The sequence below is a fragment of the Electrophorus electricus genome, chromosome 14 (assembly GCF_013358815.1).
Source record: "Electrophorus electricus isolate fEleEle1 chromosome 14, fEleEle1.pri, whole genome shotgun sequence".
Lineage (NCBI taxonomy): Eukaryota > Metazoa > Chordata > Actinopteri > Gymnotiformes > Gymnotidae > Electrophorus > Electrophorus electricus.
Genome location: NC_049548.1, coordinates 3,576,003 through 3,595,320, shown reverse-complemented (window position 1 = coordinate 3,595,320; position 19,318 = coordinate 3,576,003). Strand labels below are relative to the sequence as shown.

General features: G+C 47.3%; 1 protein-coding gene across 2 annotated transcripts in view; it reads left to right on the top strand.

Moving 5' to 3' along the window:
- Positions 1 to 9,624, top strand: part of snx29 (sorting nexin 29) — a 66,733-nt gene extending 57,109 nt beyond the window's left edge. For both annotated transcript variants that reach the window (XM_027006019.2, XM_027006018.2), the window contains 2 exons: positions 4,348 to 4,487; positions 8,288 to 9,624. In XM_027006019.2, coding sequence (XP_026861820.2) covers positions 4,348 to 4,487; positions 8,288 to 8,417 — 270 coding nt within the window. In that variant the 3' untranslated portion in view covers positions 8,418 to 9,624. The remainder of the gene's footprint in view (positions 1 to 4,347; positions 4,488 to 8,287) is intronic.
- Positions 9,625 to 19,318: the final 9,694 nt, after the last annotated feature.

Genomic DNA, 19,318 nt, shown 5'->3' with positions numbered 1-19,318 from the left:
GGTGGCGCGAGAGCAGCAGGGGGGGACATGGCTGACCTTCTGGAGGCAGAAAACAAGCTGTGCAGCTGCTCCGATGCCGTAAAGGGGACCGCGAGCCAGGAGCACGTGGCCTCCCTGGAGAGAATCGGCCAAATTTTACTGATGATGTAGAAGAGGAAATTGGATGACCCGGTGAAATTAGCAATAGGTATTTGGAGCTGAACTGACTGTGCTGTCATCACACACCTGTTCTCCCCAGCATCCTGTCGATTGTGGCTCTGCGGGATGACGTCCTGCCCCGTCGCACCAGCCCACAATGTCTCGACTGGAAGTTGCCTCTTGCCTCTCGATCCTCACTCCTCACATGTCACATGTGAGCTGCTCCTATTGTTTCACCACCCTTTTCCTTACGGCGCACCAGTCTAAAGTAGAAACCCCACCTCCACAGGCCTTCCTGACCTTATCTGCGCTTGACTAAAGCAAACGCGCACTCATTTAGTGCTCATAGATTTCTTCCTGTTTTGAGTAGTTTTGCCTCATTGCACTGAGTTCTACATTTAGGCAGATAGTCGTAGTGACAGCCATCGGAGCTGGCTAAGAAAGGGCTAACTGACCTGTTGAGTTCAAGCTAGTTGGCAGTGTTATCGATCTTTCCCATGGTTCAGAGGGGTGAGCATGATGGACAGTCCTTCCTCAGAGGCTGCAAGCCCAGTTCTGGTTCTGGACCTGTTCTCGTGAAGCAGCAGGGCTCAAACATTGTGATGAGCCGTGAACGATCCTCCAGGAATGTAACGAAGAATGCTGAATGTCTTTTAAAAAAAAAGCCTTAATTGAATTCGATATCTCTGCTGCTGTATGACACATTTCAGACTGATTGTGCTGCTGGAGTCCCTTGCAAAGCGGCTCGGAAATCCCACCGCCCTCCCAATTTGTGAATGAGCCGCAGCATCTCTGTGCATTGGGAACGCTCCTGCAGTAAGAGTGTGTGTGCAGCCGATCAGGGGGGTGGGGTGAATTGTGTGACGTATGGGTTGGTCGATTGCATCCCAGCTCCGCCCATCCCCATACACTCAGGACATATCCAGCCTCTTCCCTTTATGCCCTGACGGCAAATCCTAAAAGGCTGAACTGTCAGGGCTTGGGACCAGCGGACGTGCCTGGTGCTGCTGGGAGGGCCAGCCTCAGATCCAGGGTGCCCTCACCCCAGAGCAGGGCCCACCTCAGCCTGCTGTCAGACCGTCACAGCCAAAGCTTCTCGGCCTCCAGCTCCCTCCAGGTGGCGGCAGGGAGCGATCGTAAGGACGCAGCCCCGGTGCGCGGTGCCAGGTTGCCCCGCACGAGCACGTTTTCCTACTCCGAGGTCGCCGCGCTCATCTTTCAGCAGATGACTAAACCTCTTCTCTCGTCTCGTCATGTGCGTTTGTGTGTATAGGCGCGTGTGTACGTGGTGCTCCGGGCACGTCTCCGAGGAGCGTACGCCGGGCAGGCAGTAGAGGTGGGCAGGCCGGTGCTCGGTGTGCGTGGCACTGCTGTCGAGACTGGCGGCTCCAGATCGCCCTGCCTGCTCTGGGCTGATAGTAGTCCCATGCGATTGGGAGCGTGCTAATCCCCACACATGCTCTCTGCACTGCACATGCGCTCCTGCAGCAGTTCTACTACACACACGAACTCCTTCACAGCACTCATTCTGGACCTCTGTATAGTGTGGGGCTTCGCTCTATGGGGAGCCGTTGAATTGGTGAACCGTCACATTTGTCAACAGCCTCCTAGACACAATATCGCTTTACTTTCGTTTTCCAAACTAAGCTCCTTAAATGTCCCCATTCATGCTGATCTCCAGCGCTGCTGTTTTGGTGAGTGGACGGAATGGTGCGCCCGCTATCCTGATCCTACCTCTCACAGACGTCAGTCATCAGACTTCCCTAGCAGCTGCGCTGCACAGATGGAGAGAGGGAAGATCTGAGTGCCGGAATGCCGCGAGGAGGACGGAGCCGCAGGCGAAGCCAGAGATTCCCGGCCGGATGGCACCTCCGTGCCACGGCGCTCCACGGGGAGGACGGGCGGCTCGGGACAGCTCCTCCGGCCCCGCCCCGCTCCCCCTTTCCAAAAGGCCTTGCCTGGCGCTAGGAGCGTAGGCTGACCTGCTTGTTCACGTGCCGTTTTTCGGCCCCGTTTCATCATTTCTTCGTGGCCTCTCTGGGCTCTTCATTAAAGACTCCGCCCTCGGGGGAACGGAGACGGCCCTCGTTACCGCTGTCTCCATATTCCGCTTTCTTGTGTACACTTGTGTACGCTTGTGCACCCCCCCGGAACGCGAGCACAGCAGAACACGTGAGCTGCACGTGAGAGTTCATTGGTCCAGTCTAGGGCGCTTGGTCTGCGTTGCGCAACCTTTCGGTATTGTCTTTGAGGGGCAGTGCCGTCGTGTAAGCTGTCTGTAATATGAGGACCGCTGGCTTATATTGATTCCTTTGTTTCACCGCAGATCAGATGTTCAATTAAACGGAGGGGTCAGAGATTATTAATCTCATTAATCTACGACTTGAATTCCTTTTCTACCACAGAACCAGGCTGGAGATCCCATAAAAGGATCAGTGTATCATCACTTTTCATATGCACAGCACTTGAAAGCCACACTGACTTCCTATAAAATTTAATTTAATCATCTTGTTTTAAATCTTTATATGCGACACCTTAATCCTTTAGTCCTTTGCCCATTATAACTTTTTTCCACATTCTTTATTAAGGATTGTGCAGTTATGGCAGGTCTTGAATCAGTTTGCCGTTAACATCTTGGCCTGTCTGAGCTGGATTCTGTGAATTGAGCTGCTCTGTGACCTGAGCGGTTCTGTGTGAAGCCCGACACTGTCCTGGGGTCAGTGGATATTTCCACACCCGAGTAGGCGCAGGCACCAGCCATGATGAGGGCTGCCAAAAGGCCTCTCACTCGAGGAGGGCGGTGATGCTCCCATATACCGTAGCTGCGTGACTGACGGACGCGTCCTCTCCTTCACGCTCACTGCGTCTCGCCGGTCAGGATGCTCCTCTCGCTGAACGCACTCTTCACCCCCCACCCCCACCCCCCGAAGAGCCCCAGCGGCTTGTCAAACCGAACACCGTGTCGGAAGTGGACGAGAAAATAACTCCTTTATTTCATCATGAGCTTTGATTGGCGACGACCGCGGCGGCTGCCTGCTGTTTCTGGGTATAGGCTGTACTGGCTTCCTGCAGGAGGCTGCTGTTTAAAGAATGGCTGGGCTGCAGAGCGCATCCCAATTAGATGTTTGCAGGGATCTGCCACGTATGGCCAGGCTGGGGGGGATCGCTCACCTGGATACCCCCCCGTTACCCTAACCGGCCTCCGCCTCCATTACTTCCTCTTCTCGAGGCAGCATCACTCTGCCACGGTAGTTGTATTGTCGTGTACTGCACTACTGCAAGGTGGATTGACTCTCTATAAAATGAGGTGAATTGTAATTGAAAACATTTGAAATAACCATGCGGCTTCCGATTGTGTCAAGTACAATGTAAAACGAACACCATGTGTGAACACTGTGTTTTCTTTTATGCGTACGTTATTGCGCTTGCGTTTGCTCTCCTGAGCGGGACATTTAGCATTACCTGGAGCGGCGGATGCTGCTTAAACGGTCTTGTCCGTGCTGAGGCAACGGATGGGATTTGTTGGAGGCACCGATGGTCTGCGTGAGGACCTGCGTGTCTTGAACCAGAGCAGGAAATAATGCCTGACCAGCAAAGCCAGTGTGAGGGCAGCACTCACCCTCCATATCCCCGGTCACCATCAGTGTCCATGCCTTTTCATGCCTGTTAAAGCGGACTAACTATTAGAACGTGGTTGCCTAACCACAGACTACTGCGGCTACACCTCCAGTGGGCTTGGTGCGGTCACCATGGCCTGGTAGACAGGGACGTGTGACAGATATCCACACGGCCAGAAGCAGGTGTGTTCCGCCTGGATGTCACGGGCTTGGGGTGAGGTCTGCCTGTTATCACCCATATGTAGGGTGGCACGTCAGAACCCGCGGGGCAGAGGGGTGTTTACGACCCCAATCGCACTTTCACTCTTTCTCTGTGTCGTTCTTTCACCGTGACTCTCTCTGACTCCCTCGCCTCCTCTCCTCTACTCTACTCTAAGCTCTTATTAGTCTGCTCTCATTCTTTCCGTTCCTCAGGAATATGTCTCTCCGTTGATGGCTGTGTAATGTGATGTGAGGCTAGACTGATGCTCAGAGGAATTACCCAAGTCTGTTCACAATGTAAATATTTCAGCCTGTGTTCTCACTCTGCGGGTGCTGTGTGTGTGTGTGTGTGTGTGTGTGTGTGTGCCCGTGCATGTGTATGTGTATGTAGGATGCTAAGTTTGTGGAGGAGCGGCGGAAGCAGCTGCAGGGTTACCTGCGCATGGTGATGAACAAACTGATCCAGACACTCCCTGAGTTCACCGCCCAGCCCAGCAAGGACACACTGCTCCAGCTGCTGCCCTTTTGCCAGTGGGTACACACACACACACACACACACACACACACACACACACACACACACACAGACTTTGTTTAATAAGTCCTGCTGCAATATTGTTGATACTGAGATTTTAGTTGGCATAATTTAGGGACCATTGCTGAAAGCAGAAGCTAAAGCACTTTCCTATCACATTTCTATCATTTATCATGTCATTTACTGTGCCTGCTGTCCTCCTGTGTGTTGGTAAATCGTGTGGTGTGGATCTGTCATTCATCAGTCTCACTGCTTCAGTCTCCATGCCGTCTTAGGGCCCAAACTTGGCTCATCCATTTATCAGCTTCACCATCCTTTCACACACTGGTTATCACCGAGTTCCTGTCAGCACACTGACTCCCAGCCAGCTCCAATTACAAACAGGAGATTAATTAAAAAACCCTCGTCCCCTGCATCAAAACGATCAGGATCAATTCAAAGGGAATCCTTGGCCTGGCTCAGCAGATTGCGAGCTAATTTTAATGGCTATCGGGTTGATGCCATTTGCACGTTGAGCCAGATGAGGCGTTGAAGTGCCCATCTGGGGGTGTGGAGGAGGTGAGAGGTGTGTGTGTGTGCGTGTGTGTGTGTGTGTGTAGGTCTCTAAAATTAGGGTAGTTTTGAGGTGGAGGGTGGGTTGAGTGTGGAGGCGGGTGCTGCCAAAATGTGGGTCACAGCCTGCAAGGCATCCTTGCAGGCACTCCTGACTCATAGTGTGGCTGATATTGTACGGCTCTGTCAGTGGCTGTTATTATAACGTACATTATAATGTGGCTGTTATTATAATATTATAATATATGTTTTGGTACTGTACGGCTCTGTCAGTGTCTGTTTTGATACCGTATGGCTCTGTCAGTGTCTGTTTTGATACCGTACGGCTCTGTCAGTGTCTGTTTTGATACCGTACGGCTCTGTCAGTGTCTGTTTTGATACCGTACGGCTCTGTCAGTGTCTGTTTTGATACTGTGTGGCTCTGTCAGTGGCTGCTTTGATACTGTACGGCTCTGTCAGTGGCTGTTTTGATACTGTACGGCTCTGTCAGTGGCTGTTTTGATACTGTACGGCTCTGTCGGTGTCTGTTTTGATACCGTACGGCTCTGTCAGTGTCTGTTTTGATACTGTGTGGCTCTGTCATTGGCTGTTTTGATACCGTATGGCTCTGTCAGTGTCTGTTTTGATACCGTACGGCTCTGTCAGTGTCTGTTTTGATACCATACGGCTCTGTCAGTGGCTGTTTTGATTTTTGCGCTGCTCTCGTCCCAGAGCTGCACATGTCTGTTTGCTCTTTACTAAGTGGGGCTGCTGTTTCGCGTTTATAAGCCCTTTTCCCCCTTGAATCCAGCAGCGCTGCTCGCGTCTGCGTAGTGAGCAGCTTCAGAGACCTCGCCTCTCGCACGCCGCTGCAGAGCAGCCTGCTGCCATAATATAAACAAAGACCCCACCTCCCTGCCCCCGTGGCGACGAAGCAGGAGCTGTCTGTCACGCTGGCGAGCGTGTCAGTGCGGCTCAGGCGACCCTTTCATCTGAAAATCTGCGCGCATGTGAGCTCTTGAGCGTGGAATCCTGCGTCTCCTAAGTACAGTGCTGTCTTGGCTTATTGGGGGGTGGGGTGGGGGGGAGAGAATGTTTTTGGACGACGAGGCCTGTTGCGGCACCGTCTTTCTAGAACAAAGGGCACCCGCAGCACTCAGGAAGCACTTTGAAGCGGCTGACGCTCGGCTCAAGGGCAGCCAGCCGAGGGGGTCGTGGCCGGCTGCGCACGTGGCCCGTGCCCGCTCGCACGCCACGTGTCCTCTTCTCAGCCTGTCCGTCAAGTTTGTTTGGCACCTGGAGGCTGACGTTCCTTCAGTCTGCCCTGAAGAAGTCCTTCACCGGAGCACCTTTCCTTATTGTGGGTCCGCCTTTAAATGGGTCTCCCCGGGTGAGCGTCTAGCGCGCAGGGCTGGCCGAGGCTGTTCTATGCTTCAGAGCTGAGCTCTATTCTGCGGGGCTCCCGCTATGGATCGCTGAAGGTCTGCTGTTTAGATTGCAGCACAGGCCATCTCTTTGTGTACAGACTGAATAGTGTATGTGACAAGGAGAGGTACTCTGTGTGCGTGTGTGTGTGTGTGTGTGTGTGTGTGTGTGTGTGTGCGTGTGTGTGTGTAGGCAGAGATGGATGAATAGATTGAATAGTGTCTGTGGGAGAGGAGGGATGGATGGCATCGCCCCACTTACCTGCAGCTAACTTCCCCCTGCTGTTCAGGCTTGATTGAAAGTTGCTCAGTGGCACCCTTCCCCCCGACATTCTCCATCTCTCTCCCTTTCTTTGTCCCCCCCTCTTTTTCTCACACTTTCGCTCATTTTTTCTCTCTGTCTCTCACTCAATCACTCACTCGCTCGCTCACACACACACACACACACACCTGATATGAAGGCAGAGCAGTGCACTACTGTATTTAGAGGAGATGGAGCATCCTTACAGCCATGTGTCTGTGTTTCAGAGCTGTACACTTACTAAAGTCGCGTGTCATGTCACCGTGGCCAAGTCTTTGTCAGCGCTGATATTATTAGCTGGGTTCCAGCCCGTGCTCTTTCTGCATGTGTGAGTGTCTCTGTGCCCTGAAGAAATGGAGTCAAAGGCGAAAAGGAAGCTCAGAGAGTCTTGAACTCTGAGCCCTTTCTTCCCCAATCTCCTGCAGGCCATTAGTGGCTGCAGCAGACAGGAGTCACTCTGACTTTGCTCCTCTCAGGATCCACGTTCCTGCTCCACCTGCAGGAGACGCTGGACCACAGCATGGATTCAACATGAATCACACCCTCCGGGCAGAATATCAGCCACGCTTCTGATGTCTTTGTTTTGTCTTTTTTTCCCCCGACCCACACGCACACACACATGCATGCGTGTGCACGCACACACCCACCCACCCACCCACCCTTGTGTGCATTCTCATAAAGAAGCCACAGGGGCATGATTTTCTCAGGTGGTCGATAGCTCCCTTGGTTCCTGTCTAGTGTGGTTGTCATGGTAGCCAGCGAGTGGGGTAGCATTGCAGCTATCTTAACTGTATGGCACACGTGTATGTGCGAGCGTGCATGCACGTGTGCGTGTGTGTGTGTGTGTGTGTGTGTGTGTGTGTGTGTGTGTCTGATCAGCACTGTACTACCTCAGGGATGTGGTGCTGCTGTTAACATCCATTCCTAACAGTCTCAGAGACCAACAGTGGCTCCCAGTGACCATTGAAGTCAACCAGCACACCCACAGCCTCATGCAGAGTGAAAAATCAGTTTCAGTTAAAAAAATATCAGTCAAATTTCCAAGGGATTTTTTGCATGTTGGCTAATCTACAGAGATTCCTTTAAGCTATTGATTTGCACAGCTGAATCGAAAGCAGCAAAATGATTAAAAATCACCCCCGACAAACATAAATCACCCTGACAACCACATTGTGTTGTTCTTAGCAAACTTGTATACATGTGCCTGATCATAAATGTTTTTGTTTGCGTTGTTTTCTTTCAGAGAGAATTTAAATGAAATTGGTTGTTTATTGGTTTTCCTTCATTATGGTTGTTGTATTATTATGATATTGCATTTCATATTTTCCAGATGTACATATCTTTTGTTTTCTGAAAGGGCATTTAATCAGTTTTGAAAAAATTTTTTTTTATTTTTAACAAAGTTAAACAAAACCCTTTTGTTTCCAGTATTACCTGTTAAGTATGGATTAAACGCCTGGCAATCACGACATTTAACCCAGCTCGAGTTACACCCAGATTAGCACAGCCATCATGTCATGTCTCTTCTATGTGTCTACAGGGACACACCGAGTGCCAACGACGGTGGGACCAAAACGGCCCGGCCGAAGTCCTCGGCACGCCACTCCCGCCTGGGCCGCGGTTCGGGCCGCGAGGCCCGCAACCCTGAGCCCCAGAGCGGTGACCTTTAACCTCCCGCTCGCAGGAGCTGCAGTGGGAGAGCTGCTTCCCTCTGACCTGTGGGCTTTAGGAAAGGGAAAAGAGGACAGCGGTCTCCACCTTCGGGACTCGCGGTTAGAGCTGTGCTCGGCCGAGTTCACGATGCACGGGAGTGCCTCAGGGACAGAGTCCGGCACCCACTTCGGTTCCTGTCTCTGGGTTTTGTGGTGGAGCGTTCTGTTACTGTGGTGCTTAGAGTTGATCAGGGCAAAGCAGGATGTAACTCTTACATGAACGTTACGGTAAAACAACTTGCACATGGTCCTCTACTCCACTCTACCAAAATAAAGGGGACATACTTTTTAAAAAAATATAATTTCCTACCATTCTGTATTATATGTCAGGTGCAGTAACATATTACAGTACTCTTAAGTGACAGCGTAATAGCTGAACAAAACCAATCATCTTTTTTTCCCCCCAGTGCTTAAATGTCCATGGTGTATTCAGGAAAAAAAATATGTGGCTTGTAGCGAAACATCTGACGACGGTGTAAACTTGAATATGCTGCTTGGGTTAACTGAATGTTTATGTATTGGCCCATGAGGTCAGGGTAAAGGGAACTGTTTTTACCCCCACGGCGGAAATGTCTCGGATCTACACTCGTCTCTGCTGACCCAGTGTTTTGTAAGACGATGCCAGCCACACAGGGCAGAGTGGCGCCTGGCTAACAGTGATTACGTCAGTGGACGGAACTCCTCTGAAGGAATGAACAAATCCCATTCCTGTGAGCGCAGCGGAACGCCCTGTGTGCACATAAGGAACGCGTTATCCATTTTATTTGGCTCCCTATGACAAATTACAATGTCACTGCTTATTGACTGTTAAACTCGTAATGTACATTGAAATGAAATCGTATTCAAATGAGTACATTGTTGAAATGCATTGCACATGTAATGGCATGGCCATTAGTCCGCGTTAGCGCTCTGTTTGTCTGTTAGGACCTGTTGCCATAACTCAGCTCCTTTAAGCTCTACATGTTTTGCAGTCTTTTGTACTTATGCAGCACTCAGCAGACAGGACCCGGTGGTTCATCTTAAGTGAAGCAGCTCCTGTACCCGGGTAGATTCACAGTTATCAGCCGTCTTGCAGTGCCATGGCCGCCAGCCTTAAACCAGTAAGAAGATTGAAATGAATACATGAATATATATGTAAAGTACAATAAAATACAACTTTGCTACACTGTGTCAAATCTGCCAAGATTTTGAATACACACACACACACACACACACACACACACACACACACACACACACACACACACACACACACACACATGTCCAAATAAGATTCCAGGTGAGTAATAACAGTGTACTATAGTAAGAGATGTAGAAACAACAGGATGTTTCAGACATAGGTCCTTCATCAGGCAGATGGGAGAAGGACCTCTGTTTGAAAGGAAGAGAAATTCAAAACTGGTGAAGTACACAAGGTTTACAGGGAAACAGGACGTTTAGGACAACTGATGAATGACTTCTGTCTGAAATGCCCTGTTTCTCTGGAAATTGTGTGTGCTCTGTGTACTTCCAATAACTACATCTCATGCTACAGCACACACCAGTTACACACCTGGATTCTTCTTTGCGTGTATGTGTGTGTATATATATGAGAATAGGTTACAAAGGACATAATAATTAATATATATATATATATATATATATATATATTTGTTCATCAACTAGAGAATGAGGGGTGAAGAAATAAAGTGACTAAAGTCCATTGCTGAGAGAGAACGCCAAAAATCCTGAGTGTGTGCAAAAGCTGTTTGTGTCTGTGTGTCCATCTGTATATCTGCTGTTCATCTGTCTGTGTGTGTCTGTCTGTGTGTGTGACTGTCTGTCTGTATATCATCCGTTTGTCAGTCTGTGCAATAAAAGTCTGTACAATACAGACTTTTGTTTCTCATTGTTCTTGAGTATGTTGTATTCTAATTAATGGTGTAATTATGCTCTAACAGTGACTGTGTAAAAGTGATTTCCTTACGTGTTCACACAAGTTTATTGCAAGATACAGATGAAAATCAACTTCATATTAAGATTATTGTTCATTTAAAGCCCAGAGATATGACCTTGCTGTTCAGTCGCTGCATATGGAATGAACTGCGAATGCTTGTCTCTGACGGGAAAACGCGGGCGTAGCCGCTCACGAGTGGCGGGTGCAGGGTGGGTGGTGGCGCTCTCCACCTCGGCTGGGAGAAGCGGCTCTGTTGCACGGCAGCCCTGTTGGAGGCTGATGACATGCCAGCGAGGTGTTGCTCCAGCAGACACCCACACTCCTTTTACTTGTGATCTTGCTGAACAGATTATAGATGTTCCTGTCAAGCCTGTCCGGTTTCCCGTGCGGGTCATTCCTCGTGTGCTTGCTTGTAGCTACTTAAAGCTCGATGTGCTTCCGCACGAACGTGCCTTTTTATTCATACGGTACATGTCGCTTGTCTGTGCTTCAGTGGAATGTGATTTCCATGCATTGCCCTTTAGCTGCAGGACAGAAGTGACAGTGACCATACTTAACATTAGGATGTTGTATAAATAGGTTCTTTAAGAACAGAACAAAAGGAAAATGTTACCTTGCTGTAATTAAACTTAAGAGGCAGTGGCAGCAACAGAATAGACAAACATCATCACAGGTGTTAATAATGTAGCCTCGTCCTAAAAGAGGGATAATTGAGTATCCATTGGATTTGGTGTGCCAGTTCTTTGCACTGTAAATAAAAGTGCACTTTCCTCACAAGTTGACATATTCCTGATTCGGGAAAACTGAAGTGTCCACTGTTGTGGCCCGTTGCCCTTTCTGTGAAGAACATGGGATACACTACATCGTCTGGCTCTGTTTGAATAAATGTGCTTGTCATTTCGGTTCACAGCAGCGCTCCGCCAATGCTGCACAGTGTCCAGGCTGCCACACGGACAGCCAGCGAGGGCAGTGGTGATCAGCATGCAAAATTAATGCCCAGAAAATGACCTTTTCTTCATAGTGGAGAAAATGGCAGGATAGAACAGACTGTACAAAAGGTGGATTTGGTTCTCTTCACCAGTGACCATCACAGAACACATGGAACTGTGTTAATATATGAAAAAGAAGTAACACGTGTCTCCTGAGACGCTTTTAAAAACCAGTGTAACACTGACTAAAAAGTGGCCGTCTCAGCTGTGTGGGAACATGGCTGTGAGCTAAAAACCGCAGGTGATTAGTGCAGTCGGTGTTTAAGCCATTTAGAATACTAAACACATAATCTGAATCAGAGTGGAAGCAAAAACAAATATGGAGAAAGTATGACTGAACGCATACGTTCGTAAAACTAAAGCCGGACTTAAAACCTGCAGAGAACAGGGCTGTCTGGCAGAAAGGTTCACCACCAGCAGTATCCCCCGTCGGCTCCTCAGTCAGACCGAAGGCAACGGCCAGATAGGGAGAAGCTGCCGATGGCTTTGTCAGTACACACGGCATCTGCATAAACAGTTGGGTCGGGAGGATGAGCCAGATTCAGATGGTAATTTGTTGTAGCTCAGGGATCATCTGCTGTTCTGGGTATCGGCTGCCTGGAAAAAAGCTGCAAACCGACCCGCTTTATTCCCGTTGGGAGGTTAAAGAGGGAAGCCCTGCTCTGTGCTGGAAGATCACACTGGTGGTTTGCATGATCATATTTAGGGATCAGTTTTCCAGGCACGTACGTAGTCAACTTAATTACATTGACGTCGGGGATCCTCTTCTTAGGTGCCTCCGGGGTTCTGGGTACGCCTGGCACAAAGACACACGCTGTTCACTTTCTACTGAGGTCACAGTTCAGTGAAAGTGAGAGACGCCACTGATGAAAGCCACTGTTGAAGGAGAGAGGCTCACGTGACCACATCTCATTATGGTGAAGACGCAGCGTGCCACGACTGGATCACTGAAATCAGATCACAGGGCATAATGCAAGAGGCGGACAGGGCTGGGGACTGTGGCATGCCATGCTAGGTCTTCTGTGTCTGGGAAACCTTTTAGTTGGAATAAAATTGTACGGTGCATGATTAATGGAAAGAGAGGCCCTTTTCTGGACCACTGAAAAGCACAGGCAGTCCAAAAAGACCATTCCTGTAACAAGCATGTATCTGTGTGCTGTTTTTCAGACAGCCCCTTTGTTTGTACTAGATGTAATTATCACTAATTTATGGTGATTATGCTAATTTAGAGAGAACCAGTATTGGATACAAACAAGCCGAGTGTTGAGAGGGGAGCAAGATCTAGGGTTGTTTCCAAAGCTCTATTAAACTGCGTTTCAGACATTTTAGAGGACGTTTTACAGTGATAACAACAGTAGCGGTCCGAAATGTAGCGCACGTAGCTGTTATCTGGTTAAGGCTCGGGGCTCGTCTGAGGCAGCCGTAATGAAGGATTCTCTCTGTGGGCAGCGTAGACGAGCCCTGCGCCCTCCTGTGTGACTCTGAACGATCGGAGGCACATTAATGATCTACCCTAGCACACAGCCTTCACCTTCCCATGCTTCAGCCACGTGGCCCAGTGTCGGCGTCACTTAATCGAAAGCATGGGATGACTTCTGTCTTCTTGATTGAGTAACATTATATGTTTTTTATAAACACCATGTGGAAAGCACACAGGCACACAGGGGCTTCAGTCCACTTACCTGGAGCACAGTGGAACTCCTGTCCTGTGCAGCTGCACGGCGAGTTTGTGTGCCGCCCCTGAAAATCTACTCTCTGATGGTGTAGCAGACAGAGGACTCGGGACACTGTCTAATTAGCCACTTAATCATAACGAGTGGTAGCTGATGGCGAGTGCCAGTACCTCAAAGGAGTGCGAAAGCAAAGCCAAAAAAAACCGAAACTACCCAGAATGGGGTTGGACACAATCTGCTGCCCTAGATACAGCAGGCTGATACAGAGGCTAAGGGCTCACGTTTCATTCTTCCTCTAATTTTACTAAAGCAGCCATGTTCCTCTTATAGCAGGCCTGGTTCAGGTCACATTGTGGGTCAGAGGAGGTACAATTTGGGTCTTTAGTGTCAACCTGAACCTTTTGGGGACCTCTGCCATGCATCTATACTGAAGTGGTGCCCTGCATTTGCACAAGATGAGGGCAGACGTCCTGTCGGGACTCATTTTAAGACAGCTGAGTGATGGGGGCCGGCCCCATTTGTCAAGCGTTTTTGAGCACTTTGCTTGCAGCCTGATGGGGAAGTGCAGGTGAGCGATCAGACGTTCTGCTAGCGGCATGCCCACTCTTGTATTACAAGCTCTCTGCTGTCAGAGATGAATGTTCTTCATAACGAACAGACTTGACAAAAACATAACTTACTGCGCCAACATAAGGTAAGATACCAGAATGTACTGCACAAAAACTTTGTTTTAAAAGAACATCAGAAAGTTTTTATTCTTCTTTTCTGGGCACCAGAAGCTCACGTTTTGTTGTGCCTGGCTCCTCTCGTAAGCTTCCATGCTAACGCACTCCATTTCACACTCATTTGCTGTGGTGTTTTCCTGCTCTTGCACACATGCCAGGTGGGTCCCTTCACCTTCTCATGCTACAGTTGCTTTTTATCTTGCCACATGCGCCTGCCACCGTTCGTATGTGGAAGGATCCTGTTCCTAGTAGACGTAGACCCTTTCTCTCTCGCTTTGGCCCTGGCTGGGAGTCCCTCGAGCAACGTTTCTGAGGCTGGAGGTGAACCTCGTGCTCTTTCACACCAACAAAGCACTTTGACCTTGAGGAGGACTGAACTGTTTAGCCGTCTCCCAGCTCAGGGAGTCAACATGCACTGTTCTTGCCCAATGAAGAGAAATTGTAAGAATTTGAGATTTGAGCTTTTTAATATATTGAAAAAGAAAAATGACTGCAACTAAACATTTAATAGAGAAGTGAGAGGGACCCAAAGAGGATTTCGACTCGATAGGCTGCATTTCACTTGATGTGCTTGTCAGTTTGTCAATTTAAAGGCTTGTGTGAGTGGTAAATAGATGTTTATCTCTGGGGTATTTTTGAAGAGATGCTTTCAATCGGTTCTGGGCAGCAGAGGCACTCAGAGATAAACTCCAGTTAAACTCCAGATAAACATGCTTCTGTACTAGACCAGATCACTTCATACTGCAGTTTGAATGCTCCTTTTTTCAGGTATGATTGAGCTCTTTTGTGACCTTTCACGCCTTTATCCCAGAGAATTGTAGTGTTTGTCCAAGTGAAGGCATCAGAGAAGAGACATGCTATCAGGCTGTGCTCACAGCTGAGGCTGGCGCTTCCGGCAGTATGCTTTGCTGTCGTGGAGTACACAGTGCCTTTGCGTTACTGTGTAATTACCTTCCATATGTTCCTGTGAGACCACATTTGCTTTTGCAAAATGTAATATTTGACTGTAGGAACAGTGGGGAACAATATGCGCTTCGTTCCTTGGTTTTGGTAGTTGTGCCTTAACCGGCATGTTTGGACGAGTGTCAGAGCCAGCTGTTGGGAGCGGGGAGACGTTCCGCTGGCCGGCAGACATCTCCGCTCTGACTGGAGGAGAGCGCTCCATTAATGGAACGGGCGGATCGCATGCGCCCGCCTGTCAGACTGCGTAAGCCCCCGCTGCATGGGCTGAGGAGGGTGGTGAGAAGAAGCGAGCTCCTGGCAGCTCCATCATCACTGATCGGATGTGGCTTGCTCATGGGGCTCCACATGATTGCTTGACCCGCCGGGGTGGCTTTGTGGTCGGGAACTGTGGTCAGAGAATCGCAGTGGCATTGTGTCTCCCAATGGCTGTTCATACCACTATGAGGTGGTTATTTTCCACTTTTCAATGTTTTTTTTTTTTGGAGACCTCAGCTATTATTACTACTTCTTGTCATATAAAATGTTTGGATGATGTGTCATGTCTTCAGGAAGCCATTTTGTGCACAAATTCAGGCCCTTCTATGTCCAGTGTGAAAATCATGTACCACTGCACATCACCATGGAAACATGGCTTTTCTCTTTTTTTTTCTTTCCTGCAAAGATATTAAACCCACCAATGTCTGTTTGAACATCATTTTGAAAACGACTGGAAAACATACTTCACTGAGTGAATAAATGTAGCCCCACTCCAAAAGCACAGTGAGTGACTACATTTGCATTCTGTATGACGGCAGACTTTCATGTCAGACTGCGCAGTTGATTCAAGGTGGTTCGCTCTCTCTGCTCAGGTCTGAGGTACCAAGGCTGCTGTAAATGGCCTGGCCTCTCAACCCTGCATGTGGAGCAGCGCATTAATCACTTCTGGTGTTTGGCTGCTATGTTTTACTGGCTCAGGAGTTTCATACTTCCAATGGTTTGAAAGTAAGAAAAATATGTATTTGTAATTGTTTTTTTTTCTTCTGGAAATAGGTACAATTCTTCTAGATTCAGTCCTTCAAATGTCTTTTTTTTTTAAGTATGTCTGGCTTTTAGAGTACAGTCTATAAAAAAACTTGGATATCTCGGCATTATGACAATAAGAATGAAGTAAAAGGGTAAAAAGAAATTGTCAATTTTTCTGGAGGATATCTTCAGTTTTTCTGGAGCGTTCCCATATGGGGCTCTGTGTGGGTGTGTTGGGGAGGAGTGGTTGGTGTACTGGGTTTCATGAAGGCATCTGCTCCATATGGACTGATGAGAATGCCCCAGTAATGGCTGCCACATCTGCGCTGTCACAAGCCCTAAAGTAATTCGTGGTAACATGAGTGCAGTGTCCAAGGCACAGTGTCTACACACACGGACGTCCCACTCAGTCCCCTGTGTATGCAAACATGCATATCACAGATGCGCTAGCAATATGGATCATGTTCGCCACATGCCGTCCAGCTACCGATTATAAGAAAATACCATCATTGTATGCCATGTTTTGTGCCTGAATGGCCTTTGTGACCTATAGCTTATTATTGAGTTACTGAGTAGCTCTGCAAAACTGAGGACAGAATTTTGACTAGAAGAATAGATTTATGAGTTGGTTTTCAATGTCTGTGAGAAGGAGGTGCGTTGTATTTATTTATGCTAAAAAAAAAAAAAAATTCATAAATCAGTGAGCCTCTGTCCTGTCACGAATGGCCACCCTCCTGGCGTCCCTGTTGTCATGGTTTTCCTGCACTCCCTGGTTCCATGCTTTAGTTTCGTTTTCCCACCCCTCGTTTGATTTTCCACACCTGTCCCTCGTTACGTTTGTGTATTTAAACCATGTCTTCTTGTCTGTGTTTTTGCTGGTCTTTGATTTATTGCATGTGGTTGGTTCGTTGTGTTTGCATGTGTATTCTTATGGTGGTTTCTTTGAACTCTGTGTCTTTGTGTTCAGCTAGCCTCCGTGTTTCCTTATAGCCTGTTCCCCTGTTTGCTCCCGTGTGTTTAGTTTTAGCCTCTGTGTTTTGTTACTCGTGTATCTTAGCCCTTGTCGCGTTTTATCATGTATCCCCGTGCTCTCCGTGTTGGCTCTTTGACCCTGGACTACGATAATGACTCTGATTTTGGATGTGCCCCAATTAAATCTCGCTCTTTTCCGCACATGCGTCCGCCTCCTTACCGCTCATCGTTACACATCCCAATGGAAATGGGAGCCGAGGAAAAATAATATGATTATAGTGACCAAAATTAGCACAGTTATCAGTATTATATTATTATGGAATTGTTATTATTGTTGTTGTTGTTGTAAATACAAATGAGTCTTATGAAGACATAATGATCGTAGTTGCACTCAACCCAACAACTGACGCAAGTACTGTTTCTCTCCTGCTGGAAGACTTTTATAGCCCGTTCCACGACTGCTGGATTATAAATTAACGAATTGTGTTGAGTTACTAAACTGCATAATGTGTTACCACACGACGATGTGGAAAACAATAGCGTAAAAGCCGTTGTTGTGTTGTTATTATTAGGCCTATTGCTGTTTGTATTATTAAATACCCACATCACAAGAATGCGATAGCCTACATCTGTTGTCTGTTGAAATCAATTAGCATACAATAGTCTGCTAGGTGTTTTTTTTTGGATGATATTACTTTCTCAACCTACAGAAACACTCTAAAATGAAACGCAGATCCATGTTTTTAAATATAAAGGTTAAACCCTCAGTGCCAGCACTCCCATGCCTGGTTGGAGAGTTGAATTTCCAAGTGTGGACTTGGAGGATGTGTTAGTCACTGCAAATCAAGCGCAAAGGTGAAGAGTCGAGGCTTCTTGTGCATGTTGTTTTCTGCTCGTTTTGGTATAATACGCTCATTTTAGGCCATTTCAGAATATAACGATATTACTAAAGAGTGCAAAAACGCGAGACTTTGTTTAACTATTTACTGAACTTCATCTATTTACATTACATTGTAGTTACAATGGAAAATGTAAATATGTCATTTTACAAAATGGATCTGTACATTCTATACATTGTGTACATATATATACACAACCATATACATTGTACATTGTGTATATAAACATAATATACATATATTGTAGATACATTGTTAATATATTTTTGTACATATATAGAATATCTATATTTCTCTATGTACCCCTGTTTTCTTTTTCCTCAGTGTGGACAGAGCACTCTCCACCATTTCACTGCGAATTATACTGTGTATGACTATGTATGTGACAAATAAACCAAACTTGAAACTTGAAATGCATACATAAAGTAAAATGGTCCAAACATTGTTCTGTTTCACAAATATTCAAATACAAATGCACACGGTATTCATTCTTAATGGCCATTCATCTCTGAAGCTGAGGCAAAAAGGAAGTGCAGATTGCACTACAGAAGTGACGGCGTGTAGTGGTTTTACAGTAGGTAACACCGAAACCTTCAGTTTACATTACTGACGAGCTGTGATCAAGCAGCTCAGACAAACCCTGCCCTCCATTCCGAAGTCTCACGACTACTCTTCACTGAGTCCCCTTAGAAGGCTGAAATATGTCAGGAGCTCTATCTGTGCCTTCCGCCATGTGTTCACTGACACAAAACAAAGACACGTTGCGTCTGGGAGACTTGCTAACTTCGGCGGAGTATTTAACGTCAGGTTTTTTAAATCGCGGTAATCAACCAAGGTTGTAATGACAATTAAAAACCGAAATAGTAATATTACAGTTATAGTAGTAATACCTATCGCTGACTAATATCAATTAAGAATTTAAACAACTCTCTAGTGTCCAGTTATCTACTGTTTTCTCTCTGTATCTTTGTCACAGTTTCAGTTTCTCTACATGCACTTGCACTCTACAGAGGTCAGACCCCTCAAAGTAATTGGTTTGCTAATGTAGCTGCACTTTGCATAAAGAATGTTGGCAGGAGGCAGGTCAGAGGCTGTTAAAAAAACACCTTTTTTTTAAGTGGAAGCAGAAAGTAGAAAAAAAAAGTTGTGTATTTAACACCATGAAAGAGTCACTACATGGCTTTGTTTGAGTGATGTCATATTTGGAATCTGTGAAAACTAAGTAACTCAAGTTACTGTCTGCTAAACTTTTGTTCCACTCAGTTTTTGTTCCACGTCCACACTTACATTTTTATCTCCCGGTCTATAGGTAACACGGAAGTCAAACCGGGAAAAGAAGAGTGACCACCATGCCTGCCTAGAGTTTAGTCTTTTGGTGATTTGAAAGTACTCCAGGTTTTTATGGATCGTGATCACTGTAAAGGGGTGTCATGCTCCCTCCTGCTAGTGTCTCCACTCATCGAACGCCAGCTTCATATCCAGGAGCTCACAATCTCCAATCCCGTAATTCCATTCTGACAGCCTTAGATTCTTAGAGAAGTGGGCAAGGGGTTTCAACTTACCCTCCTTCCCCCCATACCGGGAGAGCACAGCTCCAACTCCTACATCCGAGGCGTTGATCTCCACCATGAAAGGTTTCTCAGGGTTGGGTTGCTGCAAAACAGGAGCGAGTGTGAAAGCCGTTTATAGATTTGCGAAGG